The sequence below is a fragment of the Nannospalax galili genome, unplaced genomic scaffold (assembly GCF_000622305.1).
Source record: "Nannospalax galili isolate Female #2095 unplaced genomic scaffold, S.galili_v1.0 scaffold371, whole genome shotgun sequence".
Lineage (NCBI taxonomy): Eukaryota > Metazoa > Chordata > Mammalia > Rodentia > Spalacidae > Nannospalax > Nannospalax galili.
The window spans coordinates 6,464,592-6,490,901 of NW_008331606.1; the positions used below are offsets into that span (position 1 = coordinate 6,464,592).

A 26,310-nucleotide genomic window follows, 5' to 3' on the forward strand; every position below is an offset into this window, starting at 1 on the left:
AAAAAAAAAAAAAAAGACAGAGCATATGGTACCTCAACTACTATACACTGCTTATAGCTCAAAAGACTTTTTAAAGCAGAGGGCACAGTATCACTGACCCATTCAGCTCCTTGTAGATAGTAAACTACCATCTATAAGGCAGCAAAACAAGAAATGGACTGTGACTCTGGCACAGCACAGTAACCAAAACACCAGTTACCACATGACAAAACAAGCTCAAATGACAAAAAAAAAAAAAAAAAAAAAAAAAAAAAAAGAATCAGGAAAAAAGAAAAACCCATCAAGAAAATAGTAAGTAGCACTTACACACATAAAGCTCCTCTTTCCATGGGACCTTATGATGTATATCCCTTACAGACAACAATGTACCCCAAGGCACCTAAGGCCTCATAATATCACCCGAGACACTGACAGCTTCGTGGATGCTTGCTTTTGTACACTGTGGTTTGTGTAAATAACTATTCGTTCATTTGTAGATGCTCCACACATCTGGTCAAGGCAGGAATTTCTTCTCCTTGATAACACCACCTAGAAATATCAATAATATTTTATATATTCCTTAGGGCAACAGGTTTGGGGACAGAAATATGAACTGTGGTAGAAAAGTCCTATGAACCTGAGGTGACTAATGCAGGCATCCTGTAAATCCATTGCATCCTCCACTCTAAAATCAGTCTTCACTTCATACATTCCAACAGCAAAGAAGCAATAAGGGTAGTGATGGAAGCGACTATGGGTTTCTTCTGCTCGGTGAGAAATGGTAAGTAAGCAGCTCAAACAGGAAAGGGAAAGGGAACAATGTACTTTAAGCTGATGCAGAAAAATAAAAATCTGATATAATCAAAAGCAATTTGAGTATTACTATGAAATAAAGAGATGGGAAAGTATATAATAAATAGAGAATTAAACAAATCTCTCAAGCAAGAGGATTTCTGATCAACTCTGTTACATCACTGCTGGGGAAAAGAACAATTGTAGAAAATACACTTAAGTGCCTCCCTTAAACATATACACTTGAAAAAAAAGGTGCTCTTTGAGGCACTAACAAGAAAAATCCTCTAAGCAATCGAAAATGTGTATTTGAGATTTAGTTATCAAACGCAAATGAGATCAGCCAAAATAGACATTAGTAAAGTGACTATGCTTGCAAAATTGAACTTTAGAGGAGAGAGATGCCCAGAAATAGAAGCACTGGAATGGTTGCAATCTGCCAAACTTTAATCCCCTTTATGGATCAAAGTTCACTGCATCCCTCACTGAGTGTTTTATGTGGGAAATAGCAGTTAAAACACTGAGTCAGAAATGGTTAAGTCACTTGGGTGAGAGATCATCCATCAAGATGAACGGAGAGCATGAATTGGAGCATGCTACTGGAGACTCTGCGGGAGCGCTGCCTGTAGCCAGTGAGTCTGAGGACAAGCCACTGCTGATACTACTGCCATCCAAAATATCTGAACTGAGGACAAAGCAAAAAGAATTATAAGCGAATGCATCTATTAGGGTCAACAAAACATGCAATGACATGATTTCAAGGACACACGCATCAATACAGCATTTGTAAATAATGAAAAGCATAAAGCAACAGCAATGAAATACATAATGTACTATGTTGTGATACCTGTGAAATTTATAAAGTCAGAGAAACCCAAAGGAAGACTCACAAGGTCCTAAATCATTTCATCTTCCCCCTGGAGGGACTGGGCTATCTATCATACAGTAAGCATTCCTGTTGACACACCATGGTTTTTTTGAGGGGGCTTCTGACCTTCTGATTAAGAAATTTCTATGCTCACATTTATCTTTTTACCTTTCCAGAGGCTCAAATTAACAAGACTGATTGCATGCTAAGGTACCCATTCTCAGATTAGCTGGTGTGTCATCAAACATTTACTGTAAACGAAAATCTTTCAACTGCCCTAGAGTTGACTACTTGCTCACTCCCAAGAGTCTTCAGTTCAAAAAAAAACTGTGGTTTTGTTTTTTATGATTTCCTCCTCTAATTACATGCCTTTCCTGGTCTTATGAATTTCTTACACTATTTCCTTTCAAACCCAAAGATCCCCCGCTATCTCTAAAAGATTCCTTTCTTAGACCCCTCAGTTACTCTCCAGTTAAGTTTCTAAAATGAATGCTCTCTTCCCACAGTTCCAATCTTGTCCTTTTAATCCTAACAACTGGCCTCTGTTCTCATTTTTCCACTAAAACTGATCTGAACATCAAGTGTCTCTATAACTCTGTCCGGGAATATGTTTCCTTTGCAGCCTAGATACTCAGTGCTCCAAGCAATCAATCTGGCCTGCCTCAAAAACCAGGCTCTGTACTTTACACAGAACTGAGAACCTCTTCAACTTGATATCAAGCTGCCTTCCTTGTTTTGATTTCCAGGATCATAAACCTATGCTCTATATTTGCCTTGAATTTACTCATTCGCTTATTCTAATATTTACTGCCAAGTGCAGAAACTATGTGTATACTTGAAGAGCAACAGTGTGAAGGATAGACAAGGTCCCTGACCTCACTGAATTTTTAGGATAGTGGAGGAGACAGAGATTTAAATAATCATGCTCATAAATATATAGTTACAATTTGTGATACAAGTAATACAGAGAAGTTACAAGGGGCCATGAAAGTCGGACACATGGGTAAGCTGATCTAGACCTCATGAACAGGGAAAAGATTCGCAGAGGTAAGATTTGTGTTTTAATGGGAAAGATGAGTAGGTATTAAAGTGGTAAGGCTTAGGAAGAAGCAAGGGAAGTTCTGGGAATTAAAAGCAGACAAGTACAAGGTAATTTACAGAGAGACAGTGAACACAGTGAGAGCCAGATTGGAGGAGGAGTCAGGCACTTTACTTTTTGAAATGGAAAAAAGCATAACATTAGAGAAGGAATTATGAACGAAAGAAATATGTGTTTTTGTTTGTCACTAGCTCCTTTGCAAAAGCCTATTTTGTTCTAAATGCTGACTCTAAATTTTACAAGTCTACAATATTATTTTTACAAATTCCCAAGTTAATGTATTTTCAGCATTCAGTAACCGATGGCACATTTGGAAGTCCTGGACCCTATACCATCCTTCTGAAACATGACTTTTCATCTCCTGCCTTTCTACTCTTATTTTTTCTTTAAAATGTCACTTCTTTCTTTCCCCGTTTTCCCTGCGGGGTTAGGAATGGGACCCAGGCTCTCACACATACTAGGCAAACACGTTACCACTGAGCTACACCACAATCCCCATGTGCCATTTCTTTCTACTGCTTGTGAGTTGTTTTTAGGCGGAGACAGATTACAAATAGGTTTTGGAAAAGTAAAAATAAAGATGGAAACAGTATACTCCACATTATTCCTACACTATGCTCACTGCTGTCAAATGCATCATTAATAATACCACTTTTAAGAAAGAAGTTTGGAAAACTTAGCTGGCTGTGATATTTGTCCAACCACATGGCAAAGTGGTCCTAAAACATGAATTATTCAACGACTGAAAAAAGTTGCATAGATAATTCAAGACACTGGAAAATCAAAAGACCTTTCTATTTGCCTTTGGAACATATGTGAATTTTCCTCTGCAGCTTTTTGCCTAGACTAATAAAAAAAAAAATGAATTTACTTTCCTAAAGCACATACTGGCTGGGCAACAGAAGGACATGTTCTATGCCCCTCAGCAGGAAGAAAGAGATGCAGATTGAAATTTGGCCACCGTGCAGATAATCTGAAGCTAAATAAAGAATTCCTTGTGGCAAACACCAGAATTATGGTGAGCCCTGGGTTAAAAGATTCCATCTGTAAAAAGGCCTGCTAGCTAAGGTGAATCCTATATTCATTCCAAAACACAAATAAAACTCATGCAGTGAAAGTTTTTCTTAACTTTGTTGTTTACCTTAAGAGAAATAAACTGATGGAGAAATTACCAATTGGATAAAAATGAAACTGAGTATTTCAAAATGTCTTCTCCACCATGTCACATAAAAGTATATAATTTTGCACATTATCAGAAAAATAGAATAATTATATTTAGTCTCCACTGCAACTAAATTAAGTCATTATTTTCTTAATAAAGAAAATTAATTATTAAGTATTTATTTTTGTGGGTTTTTTTTGACAAAAGGTCTCCCTGTAGTTCCAGCTAACAAGATCTACCTGCATCTGTCTCCCAAGTGCTGTGGTTAAAGGGTGTGCACTACCAAGTGTGGCTCTGTAATTAAGATTCCAAACCTAGTAAAGCTTAATGTAGATACTCCTATTAAACTAAAATCTACTTTCTGCTCTAGTTAATCTTGCAGGACTAAACATGATCATGGAAGCATAGACCACAGGTCATTACAACCACCGTTACTATATCCATGTAAAGCAGGACTTCCATAATTGTGTAATACACAGATATCACTGTGCAAAGGTAACTTTCAGTGGTCACCATTAATCTCATATCAGAGCTTCTAAAAGCAATAACATCTGGTCCAATTTGCGTTTCTTTCTTTACTTTTTCAGATAAGGTCTGATGAAGATGCTAATGACCCTTTCACTAGTAGCCCAAAGCTAGATAATGACAGAAAAGCAAAGACATTTCACACTGGACACAGAACTATCTGAATCAAAAGTGAACTAATTCATTCCAGGCATGAAATACACATATTAAGGCAATATTACACAATTCAAAGTATTGAGACTGTGAAAGTACTATCCTTCATCTAGGAAAACTAAGGACAAGCAAATCATTAAAAAGAATAAAGGCTGACTAAGAACAAAACTAGGATGTCCAGTGTGACTTGCTATCACTTTATTTGGCTAAGCTATTTTGTATCTTGTTCAGTCAATAAGATGGGTCCTATCAGATTAATGGCAGGCAGGTAACAGTACAAGAAACTAGCCATGGTCCTATGAAACCCTGCACAGATTATGGTATAAGGTAAGACTACAAGTCATCTCCCTCACTCCTTCTTACAGGCTGAATTGATGGATATGGCTCTCTGGCTCTACTAGCTTGCATTATGAGGGACCAGGGTTATCATTCCAAATAATCTCTATATTTTAATGACAACATATTTAAGACTTAATAACTTTTTATTTGTGTGTGTGTGTATGTGTGCCACATGTGTGTGGCTGCCTGCAGAGGCCAGAAGAGGGAGTCGGATCCCCTGCAGGTAGAGTTACAGGTGGTTGTGAGCCACCCAGTGAGGGTGCCGGGAACTGAACCCAGCTTAAGCAAGCACTCTTAACTGCTGAGCCATCTCTTCAGTTCCAAAACAACATGCTGCAATGTGGTTATTTTCATTGTTAGTTTGGGGATAGGAGTTTAAAAATATCAGAACAGATATCTAAGCTGTTCGTGTAAATACCTCCAAAGCATACATAAACATTTCTATCAATGTATTAAATAAATTACTAATTTTTTTGTATCTGTCATATATTCATGACATTTTTGTCATGACATATACAACATTAAAAATAAGTTAGGACAAATGAGACAGCTCAGTGAGTAAGGGTGCTTGCTGCTAGACCTGATGCCATCTTTAGCAAAAGAAATCTGGACACAGGTGGCTCCTATCTCTGGCCCCATTTCTTAGAATATGGATGTCTGACTGACCAATGGAACTGCATTAAAGAGATAGAAGTTTCTGCAAAAGCAGAATCAAAATTCTATATTAAAGGAGTAACTCACTTAAAACATCTTTACCTTAGGCATAAATGCCAGCATCCTTAGTATATAAGGTGCCCCACAAGTCTTAACACAGTTTTAAGCTTTAAGATCCTACACATCGACTAAAAACATTACTTGAAAGTAAAATAAATTAACTAAATTTTAGCTTTTTGTGTATTTGTATGTAGTGTGTACATGTGTGTGTGCAGGTATGCATGCCCACAAGTGCTCGTGTGGAAGCCAGAGGAGAATGCTGGGTGTCTTGCTATCACTCTGTACCTTGTCCCATTGACACAGAGTCTCTCTCTATACCTGGAGCTCCCAATTTGTTCAGTAATGATCCTGTTTCTGCCCTACCCCCAGTACTAGGGTTATAGGCATGTGTGGTCATATCCAGCTCTTACGTGGGTGCTGATTTGAACTCAGGTCCTCATACTTGTACAGCAAATGCTCTTACCCATTGAGCCATCTCCCTAGTCCTTTGTTTTGTTTTGGGGAAAGGATCTCCACTGAGTGATTCAAGCCGACTCAAAACTCCTGGACTCTAATGAGCCTTTCAACTCATCCTCCTGAGTACCCAGGGCCATAGGCATGTGCCACTACATCTGGCAAGTACTTAAATGTCTGCCATTTACTTTTTGTGTATTCGAGGAATAAATTTATAAACATTTTTACCACTTACTACTTGAGTCATACTTCAAAGACTCTATGAATGACCATGAAAAAAGACAAATATCTCCTAGGTGAGGCAAGAGCCTTTTCTGTTCTGTTTTGTTTTTGTTTTTTGAGACAAGGTCTCATATGATTCAGGCTGGCCTCAAACTCACTATGTCGCTGAGGTAGCCAAGGATGATCCTGAACTACTAATCCTCCTGCCTCTATTTTCCAAGGGCTGGGAATATGGGCATGAGCTACCCATTCAACTTAAATTTCATTTATCATTAATGCCCATGCCCCCAGGACCATCACAGCTACTTCCAAGTTTACTCATGGGTAGCAAGAGCAACTGGACTTCCACAACAGCCCAGCCACAGCTAGCTAAGGCTGAGCTGCTTAAAGGAATGAATGCCTAGGCAAGGGATAAAGAGCACAGACAAGTACTGTGCCTTCTTTTCTTGTCTGATTGTTCGGGTTTGGTTTTTATTATTACTGTGGGTTGAATCCAGGGCCTCAGGCATGCTAGAAAAGTGTTCTATCCCTGGGACATACCTTCTTCTCCTTTCTGTATTTGTTTTGTTTGAGACAGTCTCACTATATAGTTCAGGCTTTCCTGTAATTCATTATGCAGCCCAAGGTGGCCTTTACCTTCGCAATCCTCCTGCCTCAGCTTCCAGAGTGCTAGGATTACAGGCATGTGCTACAGCAGTAACCTCTCCTTGCTTTCTTTCTAATTTGAGTGAATGTGTTTTGTGACAACATAAATATATATAAATATAAAGTGTGTATATACACATATATAAAAATATATGTCCAAAGACACACACACACACACACACACACACACACACACACACACACACAAACACACCCCACTCTGCATTATTTTTGCTATGCTAGAGATGGAACACAAAGTCTTGTACTAAACACGTATTCATACCCAGTTCCTCATTCTGCATGTTTTCAGCTTAGCAAAACGTTGTAAACCTTTTCTTAATTTGTTCACTTGGTTACTAACTGTTAAGCAAACCTATTTATAGTCATGTGCCTACATTCACATTTTACCATAAAAGCCATATGCAGTTTTTACTGAGAATATAGTTTCATCCACTAGTCCTCTTGACAAGCTTCAGGCCTTGCTCTTTGCAACCTCTACATATCTGGGAAGGAAGTCTGTACCAAAATTAGCACATTGAGCTACCAAGGACACACAGAGACAGGCACGAAAAGGAAAGTGGGGGGCAGGCTGCAAATAGTGGGAGTGCTCTAAAAGGCATCTCTAAGATTCCGACAGTACTGGTCAGCAAGTCTAATAAATGAGAATAAGCTGTGACCTGATCAACTAGAAGTACAAGTCATCTTAAGCAAAATGATGGGCATGCAATTTTTGAAAAAGGAATTGTCAACCCTTACACCTTATGAGTGGCTTTTCTACTTCACCCATTTAGATGGTACCATTCTGTTTTATAAAATGAGTACCCTTGTGAGGTTTTTTCTTTAAAGACTCTCAGCCATAAAACCCAAGGAACAAAAAGTTCTAAAAGGTATTACACAATTATGTTAAGAATATGGGTGCTCAGCAAGTTGACTGGAATATCCTGAAAGATTTCAAAATATTACCTAGAAATTGCTATTAAGCCTTCTTCCCAGATGTCTGTCGGCATCCAATTGCTCAACTTCAAGAATAGGAAAAGAAGTTAACTCTCTCACAAAAACACTGAAAGCGTTTAAGTTAGAGACCTAAACTAGAATGAGAAAGACTATTAGTCATGTGACCTGGACCATAGGAATTAGAAACTGTTACTATAACACTGCAAACTTAAGCTGGGGTTGGTGGTACATACCTGTGGTCCCAAGTACTTGGGAGACTAAAGCAGCAGAATTGTGAGTTCCAGGCCAGCCTGGGTTACACAGAAAGCCCATGTCTCAAAATGCAAAATAAAAACTGCAATCCTAGGGCCTGGAGAGATGGCTCAGTGCTTAAGAGCACCTATGGCTCTTCCAGAGGACCCACGTTCAGTTCCCAGCACCTGCATGGCTGCTAACAACACTCCAGTTCCAGGGGATCTGATGCCCTTTTCTCGACTCCACAGGCATTGCATGCATGTAGTGCACTTACATTCATGTAGGCAAAACACTCACACAATTTAAAAAAGAACAAAAATATCCTGCAATTCTAGTTAGCATTGTGATTGACTACTATAAAATTTTTAAAAAGGGACTGGCAGGATGGCTCAGCAGTTAAGAGCACTTGCTGCTCTTGCAGAGGACCCAGTTTCAGTTCCCAGCACCCACATGGCAGCTCACAAATATCTGCAATCCAGTTCCAAGGAATACAATGCCCTCTTCTGGCCTCCATGGGCACTGCACACATGTGGTGCACAAACATACATGCAGGCAAAACACTCATACCCATAAAATTTTTTAAAATTTAAAGAATTTATCACAATTAGATCACATTATGTAGCAAATACCATAGACATAATGATTTGAATAGGAAATGCCCCCCCCGCCCCCAACCGGGCTTACTGTGTTGAATGCTTGGTCGCCTGAGAAGTGGTGCCATTTTGGGAGGTGGCAGAGCCTAGATGGAGCAAGTAAGTTACTGGGGACATGACTATGAAGGTTTTGTTTTATCTGGTCCCCAGTCCCTTCCCCTCTCTGCTTGTCATGATGGACATAGCCCCCAGCTAGATAGATATTGCCACCGCCCTGATGACCTGCATCCCCACAGGCCCAGAATCAAGTAAACCTGAGAACTATGGGCTGAGACTTCTGAAACCATGAGCCCAGAGAAACCTTTCTTCCTGTGTTTATGCTAAGTATTTTGTCACAGTGATCAAAAGTGTGACTAATGCTAAAATTTATCAAATTATATACTTTAGATATGGGAATTTAATGTGTGTCAAGTTTTATGCAAATATAAAAATAAAATGTGTACTCTCCTTGGTATGATTTCTTTTCTAGTATATTGATATTTTTTATCATGTTTTTAAATCTATGGAACTATTGATCTATATTTGGATCATCTCAGTATTTTGGCTATTACAAAATAAACTGTTATGAATCATTGAAAAAAAAGCTTGACAAATGGATATGGTTAAGAGAATGTTGGCATTCTCTACTGAGTCAGAAGCATGGAACATGAAATGTAAGCGGAGCAGTGATAACAATATACACTTTCTCCACAGCAACCCAGAGGTTCTTTCTCACATCAGTCAGCTGATGGCACTATACCACACCATCCCATCTATTGAGAGAGGCTGACCTCACAGAGGCTATGAACAAAAAGTAAAGGTACCAATAAAAGGACTTGTGACTTTCTAAAGATCAGGACATTTAAAATCAACTATACCTCTGTGGAGACGTCCCCTTATGTGAGCATGGATTATATTTTACATTATCAATATTCCTTCCTCATGGATTTTTTAAAAAAATGAGGCATACCCTAACAGCTTTTTTATTTTATTTCATTTTTACCATGAACTGAGATCAGACAATTGCGCAGCATCTGGAGACAGCATGTTGGTAGTGCCTTGGAAGAGTCTCTTAGGCTGGCTTTCTGTCTCCATTTCACCTAGAAGAAAAGAAATGATGCTACTGCAAAACAGTTTTACAAATAGAGGGTAGGTGCTAAAATGAGGGTGATGCTTGTTTAACTAAAGCTCAGAACACTTCAAATTATTATGTAAAAGCTGATGCATGTGCCTATAGTCCCAGTGTTCAGAGACTGAGGCAGGAGGATCAAGAGTTCAATCATGTCCAGCCTGGGTTACATAAGAGCTTCCAGGTCACTTCCTAAACTATAAAGCAAGACTTTCTTCAAACACCATAAAAATATAATTTTTCCATGTGTTTAATATAGAAGTAATATGCTTCTATTTACCTTGACTAAAAGTCAATACTTCAACTTTTTTCATTTGTTATATGTACCATGTTTTATATACATGTCATATATCATATAATTATAAATATATACATATTATATATGCACACATGAAAATGCTGATTTTATCAAACAAACTGAATCAAAGCTAACCAACAGTTGAAACAAAGTATGTATACCCAAATAAAGCTCATAGTGAACATTTTATGGTTAGGAAGAATTATGTTATATCTCTTAATATCTTCACATTTCCTGAGATGACACCAAAACATATTTTCTGAGAAATAGTATATAACTGGAAGGCTGAGTCAGATGGTGTACTGAAAATGAAAAATAAAAACACGGTGAAAGCACACCGGCAATTAAAAGCAATGACAACAATAACTCAGCTCACAAATTTGTTAATCATGCTGGTTTACTCAATCCTATAGACTGTTTAATCAATCCTCCAGATATTTGCATAACTTGTAATCATGAAACATGGCACTAACAAGAATAATGCTTAACATTTTCAACTAACTATTAAGGGTAATTTGCCTTTTCTCCTCAAAGCTGTTATTTCAAATATGCATATTCCTTGGGTTTGCTGATCTTTATCTGAGATTGAAAATAGAATGTTAGAGACAATTTAAATTGGGCCAGGTATGGTGACACACGCCTTTAATCCCAGAAATAAGTGGATCCCTGTGAGATCTAGGCCAGCCCGGTCTACACAGTGAGTTCCAGTCTACCTGTGGCTACAGGGAGACCCTGTCTCAAAAAAACAAAAAAAACAAAAAACCAAAGAAGACAATTTAAGTTGAGTATGGTGGCACATGCCTCTAATTCCAGCACTTGAGAGGTAGAGGTAGGTATATACCACCAAGTTTGAGACCAGCTGGGTTACAGAGAGCTCCACTCCAGCCTTCACTACAGAGTGAGACCCCAGTCTCAAAACAAGCAAGAAAGAAAGCAAACAAGCCAATTTAATTCACGAGACTATACTTTAGTAGGAAAGTGTAGCTCAGCTTAAAACTATATACATTGTCCAGGGATATGACAGACATAGACTTTTCTCTAAGGTCTATGACCTCTCCAGTCATGTGTATTTGGCCATGTTTACAGTGCCACACATGAATTCCCTCCCACTGAGTGGGCTTTAAGTCCATTGAGATCGCTGTTGATTACCCTCAAGGTAAAACTGGGGAAATGGGCAGCAGGCCCCAACCTTGGCTGAGGGACTATTGGCAGCTGATCACTGCTGGGTGAGGGAGAGCTGAATTTTTTCAGGGAGTGATGACTAGACAGGTTGAACAGGCTCCAGTGGATGAACTCACACTGAGGGACATCTAGGTACATAAAGCTGATTTGATAGGCCTTAACATATGTGACAGAATGCATGAAATCCTGTGGGTGGGCTATGGGGAATGCAGATAGGGGAGGGTATCTAAACACGAAAGAAAACCTGAATAAAAATGTATATTGAAAAAATTATATAAATTAACAAAGAAAAAGATCAAGCAAGAACAAATATTACCTTCATTTTTGTATATTATGAATTAATTCCTCTTATTTTTCTTCTGGAGCTATTGTGAATATTATTGATAACACAAAAGTTGTACTTTTCGTTTGCTTTATTCAGTGCTTTAATATGCAGCTTTGAAACTACAAGGCTTTCAACTCTAACTAGAAAGAATCCCTCCATCTACTGGTATATTTTGGAATAGCTACTAAATAACAAATATTAATTCCATTAACACTCTGCACAGAATTTAAGTTACTAATAACAATAATAGTTTTATTTTCAATTCTATTTTCATGTAACAGTCCTGAGAGTATTCCTAAGGTTTTAAATAACCTCTTGTAAGATTAGAGAAAAAGACTTTATTCGCTACAGATATTATCACTATATCAGGGTCTATTTTCCAAAGCACTATCATCTTTCATTTTTTCATTTTTTATTTTTAAATTTGAGAATTTCATATGTGTATTCAATAAAATATGATCATATTCATTCCTGCACCAACTCCTCCTGGATTCCCTCCCCTCAAAACTTCCCCTCCCAATTCTATGTCCTCCTTCTCTTTTTTGGTAATAGCCCATTGAGTCCAATTAATGTTGCCCATATATGCATGGGTATGGGCCCATCCACTGGAGCATGGGCAACCTACCAGTGGTCACAGTGCTATGTAGTACTAGATAGCCTAGCAGTCACTCTGTAACCCAGCCTCAAATTTGCAGTGATCTTCCTGCAAATCCTCCTGCAAATTTGCAGTAATCCTCCCCAGAAAGGCTGGGGCTACAGGCAGACCCTGTCTCGAAAGACCAAAAAAAAAAAAAAAGGTCATAGAATGTAGAATATAGAGATGACATGAAGGATGGGGTGGGCAATGGGGAACAAGGGAATAGGGTATTGGAGTAGGGGAGGATCAATATAAACAAAGGATCATAAAAATGCCATAAAGAACCCCATTACTTTATATGATGATTTTTAAAACTAGCCAGATGTAGCGGGTACCTGTAATCCCAACACTCAAAAGGTGGCAGCAAAAGGATCATGAATTCAAGGTTATCAAGGCTAGTCTTGGCTACATAGTGAGTTCAAGACTAGCCTGAGCTACATGAGACTCTGTATCAAAACCAAAACAAAATACTACTAATAAAATGTAAAATGAGGAAAGGGCTCAGACTGGAGGGAGGGAAATGGGCGGTGGGCTGGTCCTAGTCTGAGAATTACTGGAGACTGATGGCTACTGAGTGAGGGAGAGTAGGCCTTACCAACCATCTCTAGATAGGCTAACTAGACTCCAGTGGATGAATTTGCATCAAAGGACATCTGGGTACAAATGTGTGACTGGATAGGACTTAACATGTATGGTGGAATACATAAGGTAAGGTGGAGGGGTAGGAGGCATAGAGGGAGAGGGGCGTCTAAATTTGATTAAGAACTGTGGTATGAAATGTACAAAAGCTCAATAAGTTTTTTTTTTAAAGTAAAATGGGCCAGGTGTGATGGCGTATGTCTTTAATCCCAGCACTCTGGAGGTAGAGGCAGGTGGGTCTCTTTGAGATCAAGGCCAACCTGGTCTACATAGAGAGTTCTGGGCCAGCTAGGACTACATAGAGATTCTGTCTAAAAACAAAAAGAAAAAAGAAGAGTAGTTCTATAAGTTCATTTCAGACTAGAATTCTATTTTCTCAAGCTTGGCTAGGTTTTATACCAGAATCGTGGTGCATCTTTGAAAGCATATTTAAGGTGTACAAAAAGATGAGTTGATACACACACACACACACACACACACGCACACGCACACGCACACACACACACAGAGGCATCCCTTAGCTCACCTACTTACATTTTTTTAAGCAAATGATGAGAGCATTTAAGATCTACTCTCTTAGTAGGTTTAAAGTATGTAGCACAAGCTGGGCATGATGGTGCACACTTTCAATCCCAGGAGAGGCAGATGGATCTCTGTGAGATTGAGGCCAGCCTGGTCTACATAGAGAGCTCTAGACCAGCTAGGGCTACAGGGAGACTGTGTCTCAAAAAGACCAAAAGAGGGGCTAGAGAGATGGTCCAGTAGTTAAGCACTGGTTGTTCTTGTAGAGGATCCAGGTTCAGTTCCCAGCACCCACATGGTGCCTAACAATCATCAGTAACTCCAGTTCCAGGGGATCTGATGCCTTCTTCTGACTTCCGCAGGCATTGCATGGCATGGGCACGCTTGCATGCAGGCAATACACTCATACACATAAAATAAAATAAAAATAATTTTAAAAGACCAAAAGGAAGTATGTAATACAATAATGTCAACCATAGTCATCACATTGCCACATACCTTTTCTTTTAAGAGGACCAAGAACACTGGGCCTAATGCACTTGACTGGGCTCTGACTCCTCCTGCTTTGACAAACAAATAGGATGATGTGAAGTGATGTGGAACATAAACAGCATCATAGCCCACCAAATAAGTAACACAGACAGTCATATAGACAGAAATACAAAGTATTTGTACCACAGGCTAAGTAACACCTCATTTGAGCATACATGTCGCCATATGAAATAACATGGCATTTTAAGGCATTTTGAAAAATTATTCTATAAGGCAAAATACAACTGCTTAAACAAAAAATTTTACTAAAAAGTTATTTGGATTTTGACCTATAATCTTTTTTTATCTTTAAAACGTGTGTGTTATTGTGTGTGTGTTTGTGTGTGTGTGTGTATGTGTGTGTGTGTGAGATGCCTGCATGTACATGTATGTGTGTCCCCTCTGAATATAAATCAGCAGTAAAGACTGGGCATATAAATCAGTGGTTGATAGCATTTGCGTAGCATTCACAAGGTTCAAACGCTGGGCATGGTGGCATGTGCCTTTAATCCTGGCACTGCACTTAGGAGGCAGAAGCAGGCAGATTTCTGTGAGATGGAAGCCAGTCTGGTCGACACAGTGAGTTCCAGGTGGGCTGGGGTTAGAGAGACCCTGTCAAAAAAAGAAAATGCAAACAAACAAACAAAAAAACCAAGGCTCTGGGTTCAAACCTTACTACTACAATCAATCAATCAATCAGCACTAAACCTCAAAACACAGAATCTTTTAAAATGTCAACACCAGAATATAAGAAGTTGTGAGCACATGGTTGTTCACTGTGAAGTCCTGAAAATTTTAATATATGTCTGAAAAATTCTATAATAAAGAACTAGGCAAAAATTAATTTGAGAGAAAAAAAGTATGTGGTTCCCGAGCCACATTTAACTGTGTGTGTGTGTGTGTGTGTGTGTGTGTGTGTGTGTGGTATGTGCATGCATGTGTGCAGGTGCATGTGCCTATATGCACACACTCATGGAGGCAAGAGGAGGACATGGGTATCTTGCTCTATCACTCTCCATCTTATTCCTTTTAGACAAAGGTCTCTTGCTGAGCCTGGAGCTGGGCTAGTGAGCAGCAAGCCTAAGCTATTGTCCTGTCTCCATCGCCAGTCCTGAGATTACAGGTATGAGTGGCCAAGGCCAGCTTTTTATGTGGGCTCTGAGATCTGATCTCAGGTCCTCATGCTTCTACAGCAAGAGTTCCTACACATTGAGCCGTCTTTCCAGTCCCCACATTTAAAATCAGATTCATTTACCTTGAAAATCGTCTTGGGTTGGGAACAGGACTTGGTGGCGTACCACTGCTACTCACAAACATTTGTAAGGGAGGTGAAAAGCACTGCTGGAAAAAGTACATTTACGATTAACATAGTTACAGTTCTTCAGTTTTCAAAAGGTTCTTTGTTTTATTTTATTCGTTAAAAGGTTCTTTGAAAATGGCAGGAACAGCATAGCTATGCATGTGCTTTATATAAGACACATTTTCCCAATTTTCTGCTGTAGATTTTCATTGCTTCCTTAAGACACTACATACTTTGAAGGTGAGTTGATTCCTATGCATATGCTTTAGAATAAAAAGCTCAATGTCTATAAAAGACAGCTACTATTTTGTCAACAGCCCTACCTTTCCAAATCCTCTGGTTGGGGAAGGCGCTGGTGAAACTGGTGTGAAGTCGATTCTCTTTGGAGAATATAATTTCTCTGGCTTGTCAAAATCACTATCACTCTGTAAACAAAATATTTTCTCCTCATAAGAATTCAGCAAATTACAGCTCTTATGTACTACTGTAACACATCTACAATTTTAAGAGTGAAAATGGACAGATTCAAATATTTTGCTGATAAAGCAGAGATCAAAACCGAGAATTAAACAGGAAGCAGAAAGGACATAAATACATGAAACAATTCATAAAGTCAGTTGAACAACAAAGATTTCTAAAAAGTTAAAAACAAGCAAACATGGAGCTGGAAGGATGGCTTAATGGTAAAGAGCATTGGCAGCTCTGGCAGAGGACCCAGGTTCCTTTCCCAGCACCCACCGGGCAGCTAACAAACATCAGTAACTCCAGCTCAAGGGACTCTGATGCCCTCTTCTGGCCCATACAGGTATTGCATGCATGGATGCACTTACATGCAGGCAAAACACACCACACATTAAATAAATAAATAATAAATAAATAATAAACAAACAAACACGGGGACTTACCAGGCTCAAGCTTTCATCCCATGATTGGCTTATCTGCATTGCTGTTTGCACTTCCCTAAAGCAAACAAAATGAAAAGCCATCAGTGTTTAGAAACAAGACACATACTAGGGTAGGCCCTGCCTTTGCTAAGCACTAACCTTTCATGTGAAGTTTCCCTGCTCATCATATCGAGGCCTTCTTCCTATAAGGACAAACATATGTACTAAAAATACAGTTTTCATCCATGTGTCTATTTCAAATAAAATGTAAAGACTTCCAACATATGCCATCTGACATAATCACAAGTGATGAGAATTAACATTCTTAGATCATCACCCATGCCTTATCAATATTTTAGAGCATACGCAGATGAATAGGAATGTTTCCAATTAACCAGAGTTGGATCTTTACTCATTGTTAATATCTTAATCCTCAAGATCAAAATGTAAAGTCTAAAATATTTCAGTTCTGCGCTAGTTAGTAACAATTACCGGTTTGTTTTGATGTCGTCTGCTACTAGGAAAAGGATTAGGTGAGAATGAGAGCAACTGGAAGGGAGAAGGAAACATTTAACTATTTTCTGAATCAAAGCAGCAGTCGGCTGTTTGCACTGGTGTACAAACTCTTCCTACATAATTCTTCATATTTTTCATAGAAATTTACCTCTTCAAATCCCTAAACATTAATGCACTGGAGGCAATACATGCAGTCTTTAGAAAGTACACCAGGTGTCTAACCTCAAAGCACCATCTGTCGCTAGACAGGCATTGACTTTAGCAGTTTTCCCAGGTGAATGTAAAGCTGTATAAAGTTAGGGGTAAAAAAAAAAAAAAGACTCAGCCTTGGAAGTATCCATTGCTCCACTAATCTTGAATAAGAAACTATGTAAAATAGGAAAGAAAAACCACCGATGCCATCAATTTTTATTACTGACACACAAATGAGTAAAGAGAGGCTGACAAGCCCAACATAACTAATCTTGTCTCTGATTAACGGTCTCAAAAATACTCAAAACAGCATTAAGACATTTCGTTTCCATGATGTAAATCAACTCTTTAGATTTGATTTCTGGGGCTGGATAGATGGCTCAGCAGTTAAGAGCACTTGTTGCTTTTTCAGAGGAACTGGGTTCAGTCCTCAGCACCCACATGGTGGCTGATAACTGTCTGTAACTCCAGTTCTAAGACATCCAATGCCCTCTTCTAGACTCTGCAGATACTGCATGCAAGTGATGTACCTACATATATTCATACAAACACTCGCACTCACAAAAATAAAACTAAAAAGAAGTTTTTGAAAAAAAGATTTGATTTCTAATGCTATCACCACAAATCCTAATAAAGAAGGACCAGCTTCAGGGATAGAGTGTTTGCCTAGCATGCACACTGCCCTTGGACCAATGGAGAAAGGCAAGTGAACCTTCGAAGTAACTGTTGCTTTCCCTTAACTCATCTGTTCCCTTTCTTTTCTGAGACAGAATTTCATGTAGCCCAGGCTGGCTTTGAACTCACTGTGGAGTTGAGGATGCACTTCTGATCCTCCCATCTCCACTTCTTGAGTACCCAGTTTATGTGGTGCTGGGGATGAACCCAGGGCCTCATACATGTCAGACAAGCTTTCTATCAAATATCTCAAGTCCTCATATTTTTCAGTAACACAAAGTTGAAATGATTTGGGGGCCAAATTATGTTCCTTCAAAATAATCACAATTTTTTCACAAAATGTAAGATATAATTCATACCAATAGATCTTAGAGGATTGTAACAGTCATAATGTAAAATTACTATTTTCCCCTAAGAAATACAAATGAACTTGTAATAGAATAAAACCAAACAAGATAATTATTCTGCTTAAGAAGCCTTATGTTATTAAAACTTGTTTTTGAACAATCCTAATGTAGTGAATAGCAAAAGCTAATTCAGGTATAAACTGCAAACATTTTCTACTGAGACATAATTTTTACCTTAAAAGATAGCCCTTCATTACCCACCCCTTTTATATTTTTCTCTCCTAGGTTTTGAAACAAGAAAAACTATTAGTAAAACCATTTTAATGAGTATTTTTTCCACTATAAAAGAAGACAGATATTTACAACTGAACTTTTAAAGAGTTCACTAAAAAAAATGCTAAACTGTCCGGGCATTCCTTTAATCTCAGCACTCGGGAGGCAGAGATAGGTGGATCTTTGTGACTTCAAGGCCAGCGTGGTCTAAACAGTGAGCAAGTTCCCAGCCAGCTGGAGCTACAGGGAGGTCCTGTCTCAAAAAGACCAAAAATGCTAAACTACCAGGTAAGGAAATAAGGCAGGGTGACTGTAGCAGGCTGGTATGGGAAAGCACACATATATATCAGTTACTGGACCAAAGAAGGCCAAAAGGCAGTGAAATCATCAGGGCAGCCAAAGTGAGGATGGTCCCAAGAAGTCAGAAATTCAGATGCCACATCGATAAGATATACAGCTTCTCAATCGCAGACAAAACTACAAAATGACTCAGAAACAGAGATCGGACAAGAGCAGAACTATGTCTAGAACCAGAAATGAGAGTAATTTATCAGTTGAAAAATAATATTCTAAGAGCTTTAGGGAGGTGCTGGCTAATGGTATAAAGTAGAGCAAAGAGCCCAAGTGGGATAAGAAATAAGCCTCCTGATACTGACAATCAAGTAGGCATTGGTGACATTTTCAAGGACAATCTTTAAGGGAGTTGTGGGAGAAGTAGCAAGATTCCAACTGGAAGAAGTGAGAAGACAAGGAGCTAGAGACAGCCAAGGCTACCACTATTCTTTGAAAAAGGCCAGGGAACGGAAAGGAAGGACAGACCTACGAAAAAGAAAACCATTGTCTCACAGCATGTGTTTGAGGAGAAGGTGGGAGCAAGAGAGTTGGAGAAGAAGAGGGAAGGCAGAAGACAGGAGACAATGGCTACACAGCATCAGGGGCACCTGAACATGTATTAACCACCAGGGAGAAGTGCCGCATGTGAAGGACAAAGGCGTTTTAAGGAAAAGAAAGCTGCCATTATAAAAGATGGGTGCCTATGTTATCAGTGAAGTGAGAAGGGAATGGGCTGGAAGTGAAAAGTGATGAGGCAGGAAGCTGGCAGAGACTAAGCAACAAAAGATTTAGAACATGGCTTTAAAGAGCAGCACGGACTCAGTGGCACCTTAGCCCCCTGAGAGAATTCATGCCCCCTTCAAACTACCCATCTTTTCAACTTTTCTACTTGTAATTAAGGCAACACCATTCCTCTGGTCACATTGAAACCCAATTTTGGTCACTTGGAGTCCTCTTTCTTCAGCCTTAAACTAATCAGCTAGCAAATTACAAAGATCCTACTTCTGCTTGCCTGTCTCTTTTGCCATGTTGTCCTTTCCATTTCATTTGCCAGCATTTTACTCTGGACACAAACAAACACACACACACACATAAAAAAAATATATATATACCATACACTGTAATATGTGTACAGTATAATTAATATCACGATAGTGATAGCAAAGGAACATGTGAAAAGGACATGGGGATTAAACTAGGTATCAAAGGACCAAAAAGCTGGAAAGGAGGAGAGGATGGGTTGAAGGGTAGCATAAGGTTCAGCGGGGAGCAATGAATCACCACGGCACTTTACAAAACAAGGCCGCCAGAGCAAAGGGTAGGAAGCAGTGACAGATGAGCCTAGACTGGAGCTGATAAGCATCTTTATGTCTTATAAAAGAGCTAAGTGAAGTGTAGGGAGGCAAATTCATTTTTCCCTTTATTGATATACTGCTCTTATCAGGAGCACAACTGTATAACATGTAAAAATATATTTCATATACCCAACAAAAATAAGTAGTTGTATTTCCAACTATTGTCAGGAAAGTAGGTGAAGCAAATCAAACCTTTAGATAGGTAACATTTCCCCTTTAAGTATTTTTAGCCAGTCTAGTGGAAATCTTTCAAAAATGTATTATAATATTTGCTTTGTCAAACAGGTTATATCAAACAGGTTATATAGCACCGAAAGATCTCTCTATTCTAGTCCCAGCTCTGCCACTTACTATCGATCCTAAGCAAGTTGCTTATATCATCTGAGTCAGTTGCTGCTGCTTCTAACTGGGAAAAATATCTTTTGCTTTGTCTCTTGTCTACTTCATAGGGATTGGTACATGGACTAAATGAGTGAATGAACTTTGAAACACGTAAAATACCATTAAAGTGTAGATGTTACTGGAAATTAAGAAAAGGTTAATGATCATGGATCTTTAAGAATATTACTGGGGGCTGGAGAGATGCACTGGCTGCTCTTGCAGAGGACCTGGGTTTGGTTTCCAGCACCCATGTGGCAGTTAACAACCATCCATAACTCCAGTTCCAGGGGATCCAACCCCCTTGTCTGGCCCCACGAAGGTGTACATATCTCCCGCCCCCAGCAGCATAATTAAAAATAAACAATCATTTGAAAAAAGAATATTACTATATGCTTCTATACTAGTGACACCCTTAGGGACTATCAACAGGCTCTTAGTTTTTATACCAAACCACAAACTACTGGGGGAAAAAAACCTGCCTGCTTTTCTGTTTTTTTCCCTCTCCTCTCTCGCTAGCAACTATTAGCAGACCTCTAACCCAAATGTACCTCTTCTGATTTGCTGCTTCTAACACACCACTGAGCTGGAAGCTTATTATAATTGTGTATAAATTTTAGATGATTCAGAGGTCAGGGAGGCTGTCCTATAAATAAATGGATGAACCTTTGTGCACAGACTATGGAAATCTAGTTCAGCCATTTAGAGGTCTGTGTGCTTACATCTCAGATGTCTAAAGCTGCTGGCTGAGTGAGTTCTGCATGTGAAGTGCTACTATATAAAAACCTCTTCATAATTTTCCCCAGAGCAGCTATTTAATAAGGTGATTCCCAACAGCTCTGGCTACAGAGAACATACACAGTCATCCATTCTTCTGAGAATATAAACACATATTCTACAGGAGTCTTTATTTTGGAAAAGCGTCATTATCTGACAGATGAGTGTCAGAAACATTGCAACTGTTTAAGTGATTTTTTTTTCTTACATCTTAGGACAAATAAAGACCACTGTTCTAAGCTATAATTGGAAGTTAATCCTGACTTACCTCATAACTATGATGCAAGTAAAAATAATTATTGTAACAGTAAACAATTTTTACAAATACGAAGTCCCACAGCAAAGAAGGCAATTTTTGAAGTCTTTTTTTGTGCCAAATTCTGAATGACCACGGCAAGACCAGTAAACAAGACAGGTAAACAATCTTCCTCAAAAAAAATATTGTGCGTAGCACAAAATTTCCAGAAAGATCTATATTTGGAAGGATTTTCTCCAGTCCAAATCATTTCAGATACTTACTTTGATACTTACCAAGCTGTGATGGTTCATAATTGTTGTACTGTTTCTCCGAGTTCTAGGTATATAAGGTTCAAAAACCTGTGAAAGGTCACTATAAAATAAAAATAAAAGGATTAGCATCTTCTTAAGGAAGATAACATCCAAATGAACTATAATAGCATCGAATCTGTAGTTAACAATGAAATCTTTAATAGTTCCCCATTTCCTACAGAAATGGAACTCCTTACCATCCTTTTGGCAGAGCTGCCAGACTGTTGTGCTGGAGATTGTACTAGATACTGATCTCTGTTGGGGGACAGCTCTGAGAGGTGTAGGGCGGAGCTCCAGACTGGTTCATTCCAGTTGCTTCAGGTCAGAGCTACACCCTTACAACCGGTTCCAATCAGATATGAGCCGCTCATCTGTTTACCCCAGAGAACCATAATGATTGATACCGTTTTGTGTGTGAGAAGGGCTGGGGAGTACTGTTCTGAAGAGGGAAAGCCATCAACACGTTTTCTATGTCTGCACTAAGCACCTGCTCTACTGTTCTATCTCTGAATCTTGCTCTTCAAGTGAATATATATGCTTGAGGAGGTTCCTAGGGTTTTTTTCTTTTTATTCATGTTGTCCCTTTGACCTCAAATGCCCTCCCTCCTACCATCATCTGTCAAAATCCTTTATCTCCTTCCACACCTATCTCAAAACCTCAAAAGTCTTGCCTCCATTAAGGCATGGCTCAAACCTCTCCTCATTCCACAAATATAATGCAATCATTCTCTACTTTGAACTCCAAGAAACTGGAGGTAACAAGCTTCTTGAGACACCTACTCACTTTTTAAAGTCAGGGTCTTGCTATATTATGCTGCGGAGTATGATCTTGAACTCCTGGGCTCAAGCACACACCACTGCAGTTGAGTAAACATTCTTCTTATTTTTGTTTGCAGTGCTAGGGGTGGAACCAAGAGTCTTACATATCTTCAGCAAGAGCTCTAGCCTGAGCTACCTACACCACCATATCCACTTGTGTGTGTGTGTGTGTGTGTATGTGCGTGCCTGTGTGTGTTGCTGTGGATGAACTCATAGCCTCAGCTCATGCTCTATCAAAAAGCTACATACATAGCTCCTATTTTACTTTCTATTAAACAAAAGTGTTCCCAGCATCACAACAAAAAATAGAAGAAATGTAGACATGTATTCAACCTCTTGGGAGAAGGGCTTCATTTGTTTTTGTATAATATCCCGGCAGTGTCTAGCTGTCCACTGTGCCCATAATAAGAATTCAAGGATTTCCAAAACTGACCTGGATTGGGCTCTAAGAAACCACTGAGAACACCCATTTCAACTCCTCATTTTTAATGAGAAAACAGATGCTGAAAGGTTAAATAACTCATTCATAGCATAGCTAGTTGGTGGCAACTGAGACCATGCCTGGTCTCTTCTTGTCTGCCACATCAGGCTCTTTCAAGTAATTAATTATACTTAAATTGTTGTTCAAAAAAGTGTTTTTTTCTACTATTGTCTAAATGCAGGTCAGTAGGACAGTCCAAGCCCCTAGCAATTGCTTGCTTACTACATTTTTAAAAGACAAGCTCACACACACATACACACACACATACACACAGACACACAGACACACACACACACACACACACACACACACACACACACACACATGGAGAGACAGGAGAGAAGGGAATCAGACAGACAGTTTATTATTAAAGTATCAAAAAATATGATGCCAAGGGCAACATCAGACAAGTCACTTCATCATTCCCCCATTTCAAGATTATATGTAAAGCAAGAAAAAATATACCTGTGATATGCAAAACACAGATGTTAAAATCAGTTCAATTGGCAAAGCATTATTAAGTCTTCACTATGCTTGAAATAATGTTTTTGGCTAATATCACTACCATTCTCTATTTTGGATCATTGCCATTTTTATGGAGTCTCAAAATTTACCTAAAATGAATTGTCTACTTACAAAAATGAAATGCAATAATTTTAATAGGTGAGCCAACTGACATTCACCATCACAAGATTTTCCTTTAAAATAGACCCCCTGGTGTCTTGTTCACATGAAAACACAAGATCCTTCCACTTACAGGAGCAGTTTTTTTTTCCCCATTATTTTCTCAAACCTATGTTTTACAGACCTAAGCTACAAAGCACCTCTTTTTACCTTTTTATTTTCCACTGAAATGCATTTCAGGCAGCTTTGAAAACTGAAAATACTGAGACAAATCTAAATCACTTAATATAATGTGACCACACCATGAAATTTCGAGTTACTAGATAAACTCTGATTTATTAAAGCAAACCTCGGTTAATGCCAGGGTTCCTAAACTCAGCTTCGAAATAGCAGCTCTTAGAGACAGGTGTCAAGTTGCAAGCCTAATTCAGGGGGGACTTCAGCTTGCCTTTCTCTGATGTATATTAGCCAGGGCAAGCAACCTGTCAGCAGAGCCAGATTTGTGCGGTTCCTTTTAGAGTGGGAGAACACAGCCCCCAGGAAGAGAAAGGGCCCCTTTCTCAGACATGGCCAGAGTTTGAGGTCAAACTTTCACTGTATCTAGGGAACCAAGTCACTGTGAAGAAAATAAGTCCCAAACCCCTCAGTTTGGATTCTAAATGAACTGGAACTGGCACTTTTGGGAAGACTAGTTCCCCAGTGTCAAGCCTCAGAACCCCACACTCCGTCCTCCCCAATCCAGCTCACCTGAGCGCATGGATCAGGGGAGCACTGTTGGACCGCCTCACGGTGCCCCCATCAGATGTGTCAGCCTCAAAGTCCAGTTCCATTTTCTCCTGAGCCATGTCGGAGACTTGCAGGCCGGCACAGCGGACAGTGCTCAGCTCCTGGTGCTTAGCTATGGGCTCCCAAGACTCACTGCAGGACTGAGCTGCTAGGGACTGGCAGCTGGGGGCGGGGGCTAATGGGCGGAGGCTTGGGCTCGGGGGGCGGAGAAAACTAGGAGAGGAGGATATGTGTGTGTGTGTGTGTGTTGGGGGAGAATGGAGCTTGTGTGACAATAAAAAAAAGAGGATGGAGGAAAGACAAAGATAGGAGGAGGAAGAAAAAGAGCAAGGGATGGAAAATAGAAATGCAGGAGGGTAAATGGAAGAAAGCAGAAGTGGGAGAGGACAAAGGTCGGAAAAAGAGGAGCACAGGGACGAGAAAGGAGGAAGAAATGTGTGGAGGAGAGGAAAGAGGGAGGAAACTAAGCATCGGGGGAACTCATGCTGCTATTTTCCCGCCTAGGACTATAAGCGCCGCCTGTCTACAGTTGCCTTGGCAGCGCTAACGCAATAAGAGCTTGACAGTCGGCCGAGCCCGAGCCAGGCGACCTGAGCAGCACCAGATTCCCATGCTCATGGTCTTGGTCCAGTCCGCCATGCTCGGGCCCCCAGCCCCCGGGGGATCCTCAGCGTAGGTATCCGTGCCTAGCGCGTCCCTGTTCCCCCGCCCGCCGCTTGGACTCAGGGGAGGGGTCGGCCGGTCTACGCGGCCGCGGCGCTGCTTCCTCTTTTCGGTTCTAATGGCCTGAGAGACCCGTTGGGGCCAAACCGAATTCTATAATTTGTTGGCTCTTTTTGCCTCCCACGCGTAAGAAGCAGGAGACCACAAAAGCCAGTTCTTCCGCGTCTTGTCTGCCATAGGACTCTGCGCATGCGCCCCGCAGTTGCTCCAATGGGCCTGCAGACACTGAGCATGTGTGGGAACACCACCCCGCAACAAGCGTTCAATCGGGAGGAGAATTTTCTGGGGGCCTGGCGTCTTCCTCTTTGGCATTGGTCCTGGAACCCTGGCGCCCTATTTCGAAAAGAACCAATAGTTTGGAGACTGAAGCCATCAGCTTTCGGGAGTTTGGACTGATTTTCAGGGGAAATAAGAGAAAGGGGTTTTCACATTATTTCATTCCCAGCTTGTACACCCCAACCTCAGTGATCTCCACTCATTTCTTTTAAAGATTTGATTTTTTAAAAAAATTTATTTGCCTGTGTGTATGTGCACATGCCTGCGTGTGTACCAGCAGAGGCCAGAAAGTGTTGGCGCCCCTGGTTAGAGTTAAAGGCCAACAGAATTGCTGGGATTTGAACTCTGGCCCTCTGGAAGAGCAGTAAGAACACTTAACCAACTGAGCCATCTCTCCAGGCCCCCTTCTCATTTCTTTTTTAAAATTTTCTTTTCTAATTTTTGGTCTGTTTTGTAATTTTGCCCTTTTCCCGCTAGAGCAGAGGACTGAATCCAGGGCCTTGTGTTTACTAGGCAAATGCCCTATCACTAAGCTAAACCCATACGTATTTCCTAAATCCCTCGATTTTGGGGGTGGGGAGTGGGGGAGTCTTTGTCTGAAGGGGCTGATTTCCTTTTCAGATCATCTGTTTTGGCTACACTACACAAGAATAAAAGATCTATTTTCTTTCTTAGGCTTAAAAAGATCCTGTCAATCATAACTTGGTGCAAGTAAGAACTGGAATTATTTAATAAGCACCTACATAGCACTTACTACATGCTCTGCAATATAACAACTGCAGAAATATTAAATCATTTTATCTTCACCTCACTAGATGCCCCCCCCAGCAGTAGGGTTAAAAAAAAGTCATTGCATTCTTTTTAATCATCCATAGCTAGAAAGTATCGGAAAGTTGTGAAATTGGTTTCAAAATTTAGCAAAATTTGAGGCTGGAAAAATGGCTTTGTGGTTAAGAGCTCTTGCTGTGTGTGCACACGCACACACACA

General features: G+C 39.8%; 1 protein-coding gene across 14 annotated transcripts; it reads right to left on the reverse strand.

The window, feature by feature from the left end:
* Positions 1–13: 13 nt before the first annotated feature.
* On the reverse strand, positions 14–25,201 carry Fam122b (family with sequence similarity 122B). 14 transcript variants are annotated; one of them, XR_003848469.1, is made up of 10 exons: positions 24,285–25,201; positions 21,584–21,674; positions 16,378–16,421; positions 16,240–16,294; positions 15,658–15,759; positions 15,290–15,375; positions 14,002–14,066; positions 9,775–9,871; positions 7,915–7,970; positions 1,436–1,456 (listed from the first exon to the last, which is right to left on the reverse strand). XR_003848469.1 is itself a non-coding variant. In XM_008826761.3 (9 exons), the coding sequence occupies exons 1-9, from the start codon at positions 24,380–24,382 to the stop codon at positions 459–461; spliced, it is 690 nt and encodes a 229-aa protein (XP_008824983.1). In that variant the 5' UTR covers positions 24,383–25,201; the 3' UTR covers positions 14–458. The 14 variants fall into 14 exon arrangements, 13 of the variants coding, with proteins under 13 accessions (XP_008824983.1, XP_008824987.1, XP_017652005.1 ...); XM_008826761.3 differs by lacking the exons at positions 1,436–1,456; positions 7,915–7,970 and adding an exon at positions 14–528 and having other exon boundaries at positions 14,002–14,063; positions 15,290–15,372; positions 21,596–21,674; XM_008826765.3 differs by lacking the exon at positions 7,915–7,970 and having other exon boundaries at positions 14–1,456; positions 14,002–14,063; positions 15,290–15,372; positions 21,596–21,674.
* Positions 25,202–26,310: the final 1,109 nt, after the last annotated feature.